This window comes from Protopterus annectens, chromosome 2.part1 (assembly GCF_019279795.1).
Source record: "Protopterus annectens isolate FY-2018-M chromosome 2.part1, PAN1.0, whole genome shotgun sequence".
Taxonomy (NCBI): domain Eukaryota; kingdom Metazoa; phylum Chordata; order Ceratodontiformes; family Protopteridae; genus Protopterus; species Protopterus annectens.
In genome coordinates, this window is record NC_056729.1 from 1,458,803,475 (window position 1) to 1,458,818,711 (window position 15,237).

General features: G+C 41.1%; 1 protein-coding gene across 1 annotated transcript in view; it reads left to right on the forward strand.

Moving 5' to 3' along the window:
- Positions 1-15,237, forward strand: part of UGDH (UDP-glucose 6-dehydrogenase) — a 293,962-nt gene that overhangs the window by 28,401 nt on the left and 250,324 nt on the right. The window contains exon 2 of the mRNA XM_044063569.1: positions 5,294-5,462. Within this exon, the coding sequence (XP_043919504.1) occupies positions 5,301-5,462 (162 nt within the window). The 5' untranslated portion in view covers positions 5,294-5,300. The remainder of the gene's footprint in view (positions 1-5,293; positions 5,463-15,237) is intronic.

Here is a 15,237-nt window from a genome sequence, read left to right on the forward strand (position 1 = left end):
ATCCCAGGCAGACAGATACTGGATTCCCCTTATAATGACACCAGAAACTTAATCAATTCTTGAAATCAGTCATTTTCTGCTTGTACTGTGGTATCATTCTGGGCGATGGTAGGATGCTGCTCAGGGCTAGGATCATACCCGCCTGGGCTACATAATCTGAGAGCTCCTCCATATCTCTTTTCATGTAGTCCAGGAAGGTACGTCTCAGGTCATTCACACCCACGTGTACAATGACAAGAGTCATATTTGTACCTGTTGTTGAGGGACCAGAGTGCGTGAGTTATGTGGCAGATCCAGCTGACTGTTACTTTCTCCTTATTCAACCTAGTGAGTGGGACATCCAGTGTGCCTCACTATCGAGTCACCTATGACTAGTGTGTTGGGCATGCTGTTTTTCCTCAGAGGCTTTGGTTGAGTGGCACACTGTTTAGGACAGTTATGTGTCTCGTGATTAGTTTTGTATTGTCACCTCTTGTAGTTGTTTTTTTTTTCAGGACCTCTAATAATATTCTTTCCTGGCATCTAGTCAGTGAATTGAATATTACTCAAGCTGGCAATATCACTGGCTGATGTTTCTATGTTTCTGTTTTCTCACTAGAACAGCAGTTGGTAATCAGTGTGCAGCCATCTTGGAAGTTCCTTGTCTCTGATTCTTGAGCAAGGAAATTGATGGTTCACTGCAAAATATCGCTCACAATTGATGGTCTTATCTGGGGTGTAACCAAGAATTTAGAAATTGTACAACGTATAGATGAACAACACACCCCTTTTACCACCAAGGGATGCATATCATGCCATACCAGCCTGTAGTGCCACTGTGAAACTCATTGTGACTAAGCTGTGTACTCCTCATGGTATCCAGTCCCACAGCAGTCCAGTTACACTAGTGCCAATATCCAGTCCTTTTGCCACACCATAGCAACCAGCCTCCCAGAGGTCCATTCTCACTAGTGCCAATATTCAGCTCAAGAAAATCTCTGTGCAGCATCATGGCAGCCAGTTTCACAGAAGCTCATTTATATCGGTATATAAATCCATTGTCTGCACCACTTCATCTGCCAGTATTGAGTGGAGGTTACAAGTAATAATTTGCTTTAAAGTAAAGAAAATGGGTGAAACGTTCCTTGATATAGCTGCAGGAAAGGCAGTGCGAGAAGTAGCACATGTTCACAGAAAATGTGCTTCTTTTTACTTTACCTTAAATACCTTTGTCAGGGCTGCAAGAGTGTACAGAGTGTTGAGGCTAAACTCCCAGCAGCTACCCCTTCCTGTGGACACAGACTCGCACGCAGACTCGCACGCAGACTCGCACGCAGACTCGCACGCAGACTCACACACACACACAGATGTTCTGAGTATTCCACCTACAAATCCCTGCCTCCCAATGACAAAAGTAAATCACGCATACACAGTCACCATACAATGGCAGTGAAAGACCATTTATGGAAAAAAATACTTTGATTTAAATATTTAACAAGCCCCATTCCAAAAACCCATAAGGTAAATATTGGGACCCAGAACCCCCCCCCCCAAACTATTTTAGTAATCTGTGACTTCATTATGTGTAAAATAGATGTGTATCTTAATGGGATTTGTAAGGCGACTGTGAAAGTGTCATGCCTGCCTGTTTATGTTGGGATGAGCACTCTAATTGAGAAAGTCCTCCCTACTGGATATGCAACAGACTATGGTGGTATTGTAAAATTTCCTTGTAACAATGGCAAAAAAATGCATTTGCTTATTTAAATCTTCCTGTCATACCTAAATATGAAAAATGTCAACTTTCATAAACCTCATAAAGCCCATGATAAAATACAAATAGAAACAACATAAATATCCAGATCGGTAATTTTTTAGGTGCCGTTTCCTGCAGTGCCTGCCTACCATCAAGCTTCCCTAATGTGCCCAACCTGTTTCCCCATCCTAGATGGTCTGCAGTGAGGGCGCAAGTGAGCCACTGTGGATTGTCATACATACAAATTTGATGGGAATCATTCCCCATACTAGATAATCCCCATTGAGGGCAAGAGTGGGCAAGGAGGGATTGTCATACAGGCATCAGTGATAGTTGTTCCCCTATCCTGGATCCTTCATGGTGAGGGTGAGAGTGGACCAGGAAAGATTGTCATACATGCAACAGTGGTAGGAGTTCTTTCCCCATCCTAGATGGTCTCCAGTGAAGGTAAGAGTGGGCCAAGATGGGTTGTCATACAGGCAGCTGTGGTGGCAGTTGTTCTCTCACTGGCATTCCAACAGTGAGGGCCTAAAGGTATAGTCCTAACCCCACTTTTAGGGCATGGAGTGAGTGAGTGACCTGCAACATCACAGGAGCCACAGCGCATGCAGTTGTGTGTGCTCCCTCTCATCTATGATGAGAGCTACAGTGTTTGTGGCAAGGTGGCCTACTGCCATACCCAGGATAATGTTTTTGTATAGCTGTCCTTTCTATAAAGGATTGTGGCATTGGAACTCCCTGATGATCAAACTCTGTTCAGCTGGCCATGGTTAGGGCCATTTGTTTACATCACTCTAGCTGTCTACCGTATTAGTAAACTACAGGTAGATGGAAAAACCTCAGAATAAAAAAAACAATAATAAATTAAGTGTGGTAAAATATTTCAAGTAAATAATCAGTAACTTAAAAGCAAGTAAGGTTGAAAGAAATGCCAGTTAACTGGACCTAACAGCTGATTTAGTTGATAATTGGAAAAAGTCTTGGGAGTCAAGTCTCATACCAAACCAAATAGAGGTTACACATGAAGGCTGTAAAACAACACAGTTAAATTAGTCATCTGCCAAGTGTCTGTGCTAAAAGCTGACAAATGGCTAAACATGATTATGTGCAAAATGTCCAGAATATGGTATAAAGGTAATTACAGCAGCCACACAGAGCCTTCATTGGTATAAGGTCGCATCTATCAGACCAGTTAATGAGACAAAAGAATTAGGAAAGATTCACAGGAGTGGTTGCAATAAAACGTATGAAAAGTCCATACCTTCCAACTGTACCGAATTTCTCGGTTTTTACCAAGTTTTTGGGTCCAAATAATGGGGTGCCATGATTCCCAAGTGGCACCCTTTCATTTCAGATTTTTCCCCCAGCTTTTTATTTAATTTTTTTTTTTTGCACTTTTGGAGCCGATGTCGTCGTGTGTTTGATGTCAGCTCCGTTGGGGCTACCAGCCTGTCGGAATTAAGCTTAAGGGTTTACATTTTCGGGTTCTGGCTGGCGCTCTAGCACTCTAGAATCTTTGTTTTGGATGTATTCTGACTGCAGCTGCTGCACTCGAGGGTCGAGAAGGTTGGTAAAGTTTATTTTGACTGGCTTGGCCACACGAGAAGGTAAGGTTTTATTTTGAATGGGAGCCTGGACTTGCTAGCGGGAAAGGATTTGTGCTTTTAAGCATTTTCAGACTTTCGAAATTGTAAGCCTGCTGGTATCTGAGCAGAACTGGTGTAGCGCGAGAGGATTCGCAGTTTGAATGGACTGGCTGCACTTGTAAGCTAGGCGTTTTCAGGTATCTGACTTTGGAAGTCTATCTGAGCAGAAGTGTGTGTGTGTGTGTGTGTGTGTGTGTAGTATGGTTATTGTGCTATCCCTTCTTAGAGCCTAGAGGGAATTTGGTTTTGCATAGGATATATTAGTTGGAAATAAAAAAAAAAAAAAAAAAAAAAAAAACACTGCATTAATAACAGAAATAATGCACTGATTCAGTCTCCCATGAAAACAAAGTATTAGAATAAAGCAAATTAAAACCAGGTTCATTGCAATTGTTATAACAAAAATTGATGTAATGCCCAGTACCCAAACTGTATGGTATTCAGTTGTCTTCAAGAGCAAGAAACATTTAATTTTCACTTCCAAAGTTATCCAGTAGTTTATTACAAAAAGATGTAACCGCATCCAAGCAACTTGAGGAAGAAGCATGACTTAAAGCTTAGAAGACCAGCAGTCAAATTAGACAGCAGTATGACCAGAAATTGTGGCATTCCATTAGATACTGAAGCCAGTTTTTCACAGACGCCACAAGTGTTGACAGTAAAATGTTCAGCCATTGAATAGGGAAGAAGTTGACTTCAAGCATTGTGAAAGTTTAGTTGGCAATGAAGCAATACATAGTATTCCAAAGTGGAAGGAACAGTAGTCTGACCTAGACCTTCCAGCCAGGTGTTGTAAGCAGCCCAGCCACTGAAGGCTGGCAAGAAACTTTCAGCTCAGCCTGGATCAGTACAGCATTAGCAAATGAATGTTTTCATCTCTGGAGATCTGTATGCTTAATAATAGCAGGTTTTTGTGCTTCACCTAGATAAAGCCTTTTGAATTCTTCAAGAGTTTTATAAAAAAATGTTGCTGCTGTCTTTTAGTAGTTATGTGTCAGACTGAGTGATCCTAAATGCAAATATAAATGGCTTCTGCATTGTTTTATACTAAAAATATCTGTTTTATGTATTTGCCAGTTAATTTTATTGCAGTGATACTACCAGTCTAATATGTGTTGCTAAACCTATGTCTGATTTATTTGTGTATCCTTCAATCACAGTTTGTATAGAAAGACCATGCTGTAGGTGCCAGGATTTAGGACAACACAGAAAGAGTGGTTGTAAGACATTTATTTTAAGCTTAATTGTATCACATAGAAAGTGGTAGCATTTGTTAAATATGTATTTTTTTTGGTTGCTTACCTCTTTCACAGAAAAAATGTTCTGCTTCAAAGGCCAGGTAGATAACAGTGACTGTTTTTGATGTAGTACAGTTGTACAGTATTAATATTATCATGCGTTTAGTTTCTGCACATAACTGAGAGGTGGAAAAATGAATTACATTTGTATTTCTTTCACGAGCACCTTTTTTATTGCTCACCATAGGCTTCTCTATGTTAATGCTGTGTATGCCACCTTCTCTCCTGCTAAATTGTAACATTAACTTATTGTAAAGGCTAACAGAACTGCTTTGCTTTAGTTTGTCACAGTCATACCCGACAACAAACATTATAATTTTGTAATGTGGACCCTGTATCACAAGCACTAAACATTATAACTCATTAAGTAGATTGAGGTTTACAGAGCTGATTTTCACTGGTGTGAGCTTATTTAAAGGAGTTGCAAATATGGAAAAGATGCAGTCCTCAGTACTTTTTGAAAATATTTTTTTTCAAAGATTTACTGTTTAGCTTGATATGCTTACATGATTTAAAAGCAGTTATCTATTCTAAGAAGCATGACTCAACTTCCTGTACTTCGATAAACTGCTTTTATGGCATTTTGTAACATTTTTATTTATTTTTTGGTCCAGACTCGCCATGATTAAGATCAAAAAGATTTGCTGTATTGGGGCTGGTTATGTAGGGGGACCAACCTGCAGTGTGATTGCCCAAATGTGCCCTGACATTCAAGTTACAGTTGTGGACGTAAACAGTACACGTATTAATGCATGGAACTCGAACAGGCTTCCAATCTATGAGGTATGTATAGAAAATGTTCAGTGTTTTGATTTTACTTAAGGATTCACATTTTTAGCTAACTGTTCTCAAAGCATGTAGAAAATCAGACGCAATCTTTGTTTAGTCTGCTCAGGGTCTTACCCTGGAATTTAGAGATTTTTCCCACCCACACTAATTGGCCTATTCAGGTTGGGCAGTTAATGTAACTGACAGAATCTCTTATTAAGCCACACAGAGAAACACTTCATTAGTAGCTTATTACCATGTCTTTGAATCTAACACTGTGGTGTAACCTAACCACACTAATGTTCACCCCCAACACCTCCCCCCACATAGTCTAGCTCTCTAACTTCCCCTCCCACAGGGCAAGCACATATACATACATGCATTCCTGCCCCCACAGGCTTGCAGGTGTGGGTCTGTGTGTGCACACATACGGTCTCTCTCACTCACTCCCATAGCTCCATTATACTTACCTGTAGTCGCGTACAAGCCATGACTACATCTAAAGGAGTGAATGTCTAAATGCCATCAAAAGACAGTGTTCACTTTTTCCTCCTAAAGAAGAAAAACAAGCCAGCAGAATGATTCTCTGAGTTGCACTACCAAGTCCAGAGCCACCACCATTTCTTGGCGTGAGCTCATGGCTAATTAGCATTCCCTCAGTCCCAGACTGTTGTATTGGTATACAGCTTCCCTAGTGAGACTGGTGCCAATGTTATGTCCAGCCCCAGGGGAAAACTGGAGTGGGAGAGTGGTCAGTGAATTAGAAGGACTTTGCAAGATGCAGATAGCTTCCAGGTTAAGGCACTTGCGTTGTTGTAAGCCATTCAGAATTCTGTTCATAGATCACATGTTTGTCATCACATTACCATTGCATTACCACATACTATAGCCCATTCTTATAGTGTGCTGTTTTGTAATTATTCCTTGTACTGTTTTTCCCGGTTCTGATTATAATGGCAGAATATAGAAGATTGTTTATTTTCTCCAACACTGCTGGAAACAACTGGAACCTTCTACCAATCGATCTAACTCTACTACCTTCACTGTCACTCTTTAAGCAAAAGCTCAAAAGACACCTTAAAACGCACCGGTTATGTCTTTGCAGTAACCCTCATTAATCTTCAGCCTCCCGTATTTCTATCTTCACACTGCCTCTGGTTACAAAATTTTATACTGCTTACCCCTCTGTAAGCAGAAACGGTCACTAGTAAGATTAATACAACTTCCAGTATTTATTTAATCTATCAATGAACTTTTAAATTACCTCAAATATCATGTTGTAAAATGACTTGTATTATCCTATATATTTAATCCTTCTTAGTGTAAGTACTTCTCATAAAGATTCCTTTTTTGTATTCTAATTTCCTTTCTACTTTATTTGTTATATAACTGTATATGATATTTTTTGTGCTACTTTTGGAGCTTTTCACCCTGGGCCTCTACTGAAAATGGAAATGTATCCAGTTAGACTAGCCTGGTTAACAAATGTAAAATAAAAATAAAATTATTGCCAATAAAAATGGTTATTTGCTCACTTATTCCACTTTCTAAACACAGATTCTTATCTTTGTTTGCTTAATACAGATTATGTTGGATTCCTGGACAGTTGTATGCTGCATTGAGTTTAACCCATTTGACCCAATTCTTCCTTAACTTACTTTTGAATGTACATCCATTTTTATTGTACATTGCAGCAGCTTTTCTAAAGTATGTATTAATGGAGGTTTTATCCCAATACTACTATAGGAAGTGGTTGTGGACTATTTGGACTTATTGGTTGTGAGACAATAGAGAAGTTTCTCTTCTGTTATTGCTCCAGTTACATACTCCTAACTGAGCTCCTTGCTTGTTTTGTAGTCTGTCTCGTTATACTACCTATGGTCAGTTTGTTCATGTTAATTTTGAAATACGTGGTCACAAAATGCTGTCAGAAAGAACTCTAAAGTATGAAGTTGTTGAAAATTACTGAAAATATCATAACATAAAAATTTGAAATATTATGCCCAGATTATATTTCCACGTTGGGCAGCCACCTTTTAATATTCTTTACTGGCGTACAGGAAAATGTTTGTGTAAGATGCTCCATAGTGTGGTGAGAAGACTGACAAGAGTGTTAGCACCCCAGGTCCTTTCCTAAAAGACCAGCATGCAGAACTCCTAATATATCAGTCCAATATAATATGAGCCAAACTAGAAACCAGTGATGTCCGTTTCATGTTAAAAAGATCTTCACACATAACCTTTGAAATGTGCATTTTATTTCCTTTAGGAAGGCCTGTGCTACCCCATTAGTAATATATTGCACAAGTAAGGCTGCACATTGTTAGTAATATGTTGCAGCAGTAAGGCTGCACGGTGTTAGGTCAAGTGGGTTACTAGCATATTTCTCACCACTTTGCCTAAGAAATCTGGACAAAGCCTACAGTAATGGGGGACAGAGGCCCAAAAATAGGGAGAGATTTTAAATATTACTCTTAAAAACATAGAAGGTGACTAAAATAACAGGATTTGTATTAACATGCATTTTCTGAAATATGAAGACTGAAACTCAAAGCATATATCATTATTTACTGACTTTAGTCCTCAGTGATTCGACAAAACAAACATTTATTTTTTTTAACAAGAAACATCTTTATTAAATTATCACGTATGACATAGGCAGTCATACATTTTATATAAATGAAAACTATATTGACATAATTTTAGTTGTAAACATACATCATTTGTAATCTATCCAGTCATTGTCAATCTAACATTACATAGCTCATTCAAATCCTGCCTTCGTTTAAACCTTGTTCCTCCTCTGCATGTATTGTTCCCACAATTCCCTTTTTTCTATGTAATTTTCTTCTGCCCTTTATTAAAGGTCCCAATTCCAGTTGTTTTGCCTATGTTACTATATTCACTACTTCTAGTAAAGTTGGTTTTGACTTTGATTTCAGTTTTCTAGTAATTGCTTTTTTGGCAGCCACCATAATTGGACTCAGCAAGACCTTACTATGTCTAGGCAATTCCAATACTGTATCATAGCTCAAAAACTTATTTCTTTAGTTACGCCAATTTGTTCAACCAGTATCTCTAACAGAGCAGTCTGAAAGGAATCTTTTAAAGTCCGCTCCCAGATGTTCTTCGTGTTTTACTGTTGCAGTCATCACATTTGGGTTATCTGCTTGCACTAGCCCTCAGTCGGCCTGATTATCAAAGTCTTGGGTCCTGCGTCGGATGTTCTCATCTTCCATGACGTCCGGTAGTCAGGGGTATAAAGCATGCAGCTGACTCCATTACATCAGTCTTTCTTGCTGTGTGGTGTCCAAAGCAGAAGCAGTTCGCAAGTGTGGGTCGGCCAACTCTTGAAATTTTTGTTTTCGAGTTTCAGAACCGAAGTCTTTAACTAAGCTAAGTACCCCGCTGGGGAACCTTTTTCTTGCTCTAAACCGATGTCAGTAAAAGTTAACAATTGTATTTCTTGTGGAAAGCAAATACCTCAAAGATTTTCATTCGTACTGCATTCCATGCCTAGGCCAAGATCACGACGTACCTCGTTGTCGGTTTTATGCCTTATTCAAACTTAGAACTATTCGTCGCTGGTTTATTTACGCTTGTAAATATTTTGGTACTCTGTTCAATTATCCAGAAATGGCTTCGGTAAGCCACCTGACTACCGACATGCTGAAAAAATGCAAAGAAAGACAGAGACAGACCGCATAGGTACAAAGCTGCAGACGACACTTCTAAGCTAGTCACCAGTTCACCGGTACTCAGTGAGGCACTTTTGCAGCCCCTGATACCCGCTACTTCAGATTCGCAGGCCTGTACTGAGACCCATTTGGAGTCCGGTATGCCGCGAGATGCTTCTTAGACTGTGGAACCTGCGGATGTCTCTACCTTGGATGGGTCCGGAGCCGCTGTGCAGGCACTGGCTTCTGAGGGTGTATTCACGGCTACTGACTTACATATTAAACTGACGCCATCTTCTTCTTCCTCAGGCCTACAACTCGATCCATGCCTAGGAAACCGATGCCCAGACCACATGGTCAGGCCCCTGTGCCTAAAAAACAAATGATAAGAATGGCTGAAGACCTTATTACTCTAATCAGGGGAAGCCACCATTCCCCCTCTGAGACCTAGGACTGATTTTCCTACTGATTCTTCTGATCAGGACTCTGAAATTTCTGTTTCCTCAGATGAACAGGATTTACCCTTATCTACCTATGAGGATTCTGATGCAAAGGACTCCATTCCATCTGCTTCCCCTCCAGAGGATTTTTCTTTTGGTGAAACCTTGCATACTCTTAGGGAGCATTTTCACTGGGAGAGCCAGGATTACTCTGACTCCAAAAAGAAGCTTGGGGATTTCTTACTCCTGCCCCAACACAGGCCTTTGGCCATCCCTCCTGTACTGGACTTTGTTGATGATGCTTTCTCAGAATCTAGCTTGGCCCCTGACTCTTTACCTCCTGCTCCCAGAAAACCTGGTAGATATTACAGGGTTCCTGACTCTCACAAGTTCCTCTTTAAAAATCCTACTGTGGATTCTGAGACAATTTCACAGGGACCTAAGGGCATTAAGGCTACTACTGCCAAAAATCCTACCCCCTCTGATAGAGATTCCAGGGTGCTGGGTAGATGGGGTAAGAAGGTATACACTTCTGCAACTTTGGCCATTAGGGCCTTAAACTGCCAGTTTCATATGTTAAAGTATCAGCAGCATATTATTGGATTGCTTAAACAGAAAATGATGCTGATTCCTGACTGTGCTGAAAATAAAGATTTACAGGATTTAATGCATTCTGCTGAACAAGTTGGAAAACATACTTTGCAATGTGGTTTTGATTCTTTAGAGGTATCTTGCAGGGCTGCTGTCACTGGGTCTGTGCTTAGAAGGCATGCTTGGCTTAAGGAGCAATCTTTGCCAGATCATGTTAAAGCTAAATTGCTGGATGCTCCCTTAAACCAAGACCGCCTGTTTAGCAACAAAGCAGAAGAAGTACTTAAAAAGATGGAGGAAAAAGCTAAATCTATGTAAACTGTTAAAGATTTCCTGCAAGTACAGCATTTCAGATTCAGTAGGCATTGGCCTTCTAAGAATTGGCCCTTTCCTGCCTCTTCCAGGCCTTCAGTCCAAGCCCAGAACCAGCAGAACACCCAGGCTTCAATCCCAAGGTATTCACAGGACTAAGTAATGGGGGGCTCCCACTTCCAAAACAGGAAGTAGTAAGACTCCCCCTATGGTAAACTGTCTCAATGACTTAACTTTAAACCTTCCAAGCCCTGCACAACTGACTGTTCCTTTAGCGGGAAAGATTGCCCTGCAGGCAAAAAATTGGGAATTCATTACCCAGGACAAATGGGTTTTAAATATAGTTTCCCAAGGATACAGATTCCACTTCCACTCCTTACCAACCCCAAATGGTTGGCCAGATCTACCCCCAAATCAGTGGGCAGAGGCTCAAAAGCAACTTCTGTCTCTTAAACATCAGGGCTATTCAGCCTGTCCCAGAAGAAGAATGGGGACAAGGTTTCTACTCAAGACTTTTTCTGGTACCCAAAAAAGACAATTCCTGGCATCCTATCCTGGACCTGTCTGTACTAAACGCATTTTTTGTGATCCCAAAATTCAAGATGCTAACTCTTCATCAGCTGCTTCCTGTGCTAGGCAAAGATGCCTGGTTGTCAACACTGGATTTAAAGGAAACCTACCTGCACAACCCAATAGGGGAATCTTGCAGAAGATACCTATGCTTCAAAGCAGGCTACATGCACTATCAGTTCTCTGCACTGCCCTTTGCCTTATCTACTGCGCCCAGGGTATTCACAAAGTGCCTAACTCCAGTCATTGCATTTTTCAGGCAAAAAAATATTCAAATAGAAAGCCAGGACAATACTATTAAATCATCTGGCATTTGTAAGGAAATTGTTAACTTCTCTGGGGTACACCATAAACGAAAAGAAATCACATCTTGTACCCTGCCAACAGATTGTATTCCTGGGAGCAAGCTTGAGCACAACTTCCCAGATGGCCTACCTTATGCCAGAGAAACAAGTTAATTTGACAGCCTACTTCAAACTACTGGCCACAAAGACCCAGCTATCTGCAAGGAAAATACTGCAAGCCCTGGGGTTCATGGCCTCCTGCATTCTACTAATTCCATATGCAAGACTGCATATGAGGAAACTACAATGGTACCTAAAAACCCTATGGTGTCAACATTCTCCGGATCTAGAATCAATGATTCCCATCATACCTTGTCTACAGATAGAGTTCCTTTGGTGGGCAGAGGCCTGCCTCCAAAACAAGGGGCTGCCATTCACTCTACCCCCTGCCACCCAAACCCTAACAGACTCATTAGACTATGCATGGGGGCTCAATTAGCAGGGAAGTGCATTCAGGGCAAATGGAACCCAAGTCGAATGCACCTGCATATCAATCAAAAAGAAATGTTAGCTGTTCAGAATGCTCTGACAGCCTTCAAGGACCACATTCTTCCAGGACAATTATTGGTAAAGAATGACAACACCACTGTTATGTGGTACATTAACAAGCAGGGAGAAACCACTCATATCCTCTCTGAAGACTATCAATGGCTCTGTGGAACACAGCCTTGAGCTACCAAGTGCACCTACAGGCTCAATTCCTGCCAGGAATGCCAAATACACTGGCAGACGACCTAAGCAGAAATCTCATGGACCCACACGAGTGGAAACTGGAACCAAAAATATTCAACATGTTGAGAAATAAATGGGAGGAGCCCAGAGATAGACCTGTTTGCCTCTCCCCAGAACTACTAATTGGACAAATTCTGCACAAGGACTCCTCACAAACAAGCTTGGAAAGTGGATGCCCTGTCCTTCACCTGGAAAAACCTATCCGTTTATGCCTTTCCCCCTCTGCCTCTCCTCTCCAAGGTACTACTAAAGATCAAACGGGACAAACCAAGGACAATACTGATTGCACCAAACTGGCCACGCCAACACTGGTAACCCCTCTTGCTCAATGTGTCACTGCTGGCACCATGGCACCTGCGTCAGACTCCTGCCCTGCTGTCCCAGCAGGAGGCCCAGATTCTGCACCCACAGCTTCAATCCCTGAACCTGGCAGCCTGGCTAATTACCTGATCTCTCCATTACCATCCCTCAGTAAGCAAGTGATGGATTTCATTTTGAGGCAAGGAGGCCTAGTACTATAAAATCTTATGCTGAAAATGGAAAAGATTCTGTTCCTGGAACCAAACTCAGGGGATGGCACAGCAGCACCCAATTTACCTCAGATTCTTCAATATTTAACTGAGATGCTTCACAAGGGCCTTTCCTTTTCCTCCATCAAAATTCATGCCTCAGCCATTTTAGTTCATTACAATACAGAACCACCCCTCTTCTCTCATCCACTGCTGAAGCAGTTCCTCAGAGGGGCAAAAAACTTAAGGCCACCCAGGAGAGCCCCTACTCCAGCCTGGGACCTTAACTTTGTACTGGAAAAGCAGACTTTACCTCCCTTTGAGCCAGCTGCAAATGCGGAGTTGAAATTCCTTTCTTGGAAAAACAGCCTTCCTTCTAGCCATCACTTCAGCAAGAAGGGTGTCTGGATTACAGGCTCTCATGGCAGTGGAGCCTTTCATTATCTTTCATGCGGAAAGGGTGTCCCTCGGGACCAATCGCTCCTTCACACCGAAGGTGGTATCCAGTGTGGCCCTTAATCAGTCCATTCATTTGCCAGCCTTTTCTAATTCACAGAACAAAGGGGAACGAATACTGCACTCCTTGGATGTGCACAGACAACTTAGATTTTACTTGGAAAGGACTAAACCTCTCAGGAAATCTGAACAGCTGCTGATTGCATTTGCTGCAGGGGCAGAGGGGAAGGCCATTTCAAAGCAAACAATTTCTAAGTGGATAGGCCACTGCATTCATTTCTGCTGTAAGCACCATGGAAAACCTACCCCACAGGGGGTAAGACCACATTCAACCAGGGTTGCATCTACCTCTACAGCCTTTCTCAGAGGTGTCCCTACCAGGGATATCCTAGAAGCTGCTACCTGGAGTTCTGTACATACCTTCACCAAGCATTACCACTTGCCATTTTTTTTTCTAAATCCAGAGCTGGCTTTGCCACTGCGTTCTTACAGGGCCTCATAGCTGGTCCGAATGCTATCTAATTACCTCCTCCCATCCTTAGCTTTGGGAATCTACCCAAATGCGATGACAGCAACAGTGAAACACGAACATAATACAGTTGTGTGCACCTATCATAAATGTAGATGTTCGAGTGTATTCACTGTTGCAGTCCTGGTTACCCTCCCTCCAGCCCCCGACTTCTATTGACTATACCTCTATTCTTGTTTGCTATGCTTAAAGCTTTTTGGTGTATTTGCTTTTTTTGTTGGAGGTGTAATCTGGTATATAATTGCTTCCCATAATGGGGGCACCTGACATCTGGGGCAAGAAAAACTGATGTAATGGTGTTGGCTGCATGCTTTATACCCCTGACTACCTGACGTCATGGAAGATGAGACGGCATCCGACACAGGACCCAAGACTTAGATAATCAGGCCGACTGAGGGCTACTGCAAGCAGATAACCCAAATGTGATGACTGCAACAGTGAATACATTAACATCTACATTTATGGTAACTGTACACAACATCTACATTTATGGTAAGTGTACACAACTGTACTTTACCTCTTCCCCATCACACCTCCAACATTTGCTGTCTACCTGAGGAAAAATTCTTTGGAGTATAGCCTGGGTATAAAATTACCTGTGTAAACACTTCCAAGCAAAGATCCTGAATTTTCTAAACTTTCTCACATATCTGGGAGACATGCATATACCCTCCCTTGTTTCTTTATGAATTGCTTATGCAGTCTCTCTTCCCAATCATTTCTAACCTCTTCTGATTTGATTCTTATGGTTATCATGCAATATTTTGTATGCTGTACTAATTGTTCCTTTTAACAGCAGCTTCTGTTCTAGATTCTACTAAAAAATTCTACCAATATTTTGTCTTTTGTTTAGGAAAAACCTATCTATTTCTCTTTGCCTGTACTGTGATATCAATCCTTGATAGGGAAGGCAATATCTATCCTGCAGTCCAAATAAATTCTTGGCTTCTTCCTATTTTATTACCTTTCTCTCTAATTATTTGCTCCCAAAACCTTGATTATTTTGCCAGTTTTCTTCAGTAAATTCCAGTCCCCTTTTGCCTATTGTCTGCATCTGTATCCCTAATTGCAGTCATTCCTATTGGCAGAATCTCCTTTTTTCATTCCTGTGTTGGCTTCGTTCTTGGAATACTTTCTGCTACTGTGTGAATATAATGTATGAATATAATATTTATGGTTATTGTTTTACTTAAGGATCTGCATCTAAAATCTCAGTCTCTCCTTGTTTCTTGAGTTTCCCCCATTTCATCATCATCCCTTTTCACTTGGAATTATAGGTTTCTGCGTGTGCTATCTATAGGAGCCTTAACTGTGTAGTTGTAAAATACTCCTTCAAATCGGGTGATCCTTAACCACCCTGTTCAGTTGAAAGAATCAGCTTTTCCCTCTTGACATGTGCTGTCTTCCCTTGTCAGATAAAATCACTCCGCTCTTTGTTAATTGCTATACACAACTTCTCTGATAAAAATATTTCTACCTGTGTATAAAACTAATGGGACTAAAAACATTTTAACTGCTTGCATCTTGCTATCCTTATCCATATAAAAGAGCTTCCAGTTTCTCAGTTTTTGTACTACCTTTTGTTTATGCTCTTTCTTTCTTTTCTGAAGGGTAGATCCTGTCTAATTAA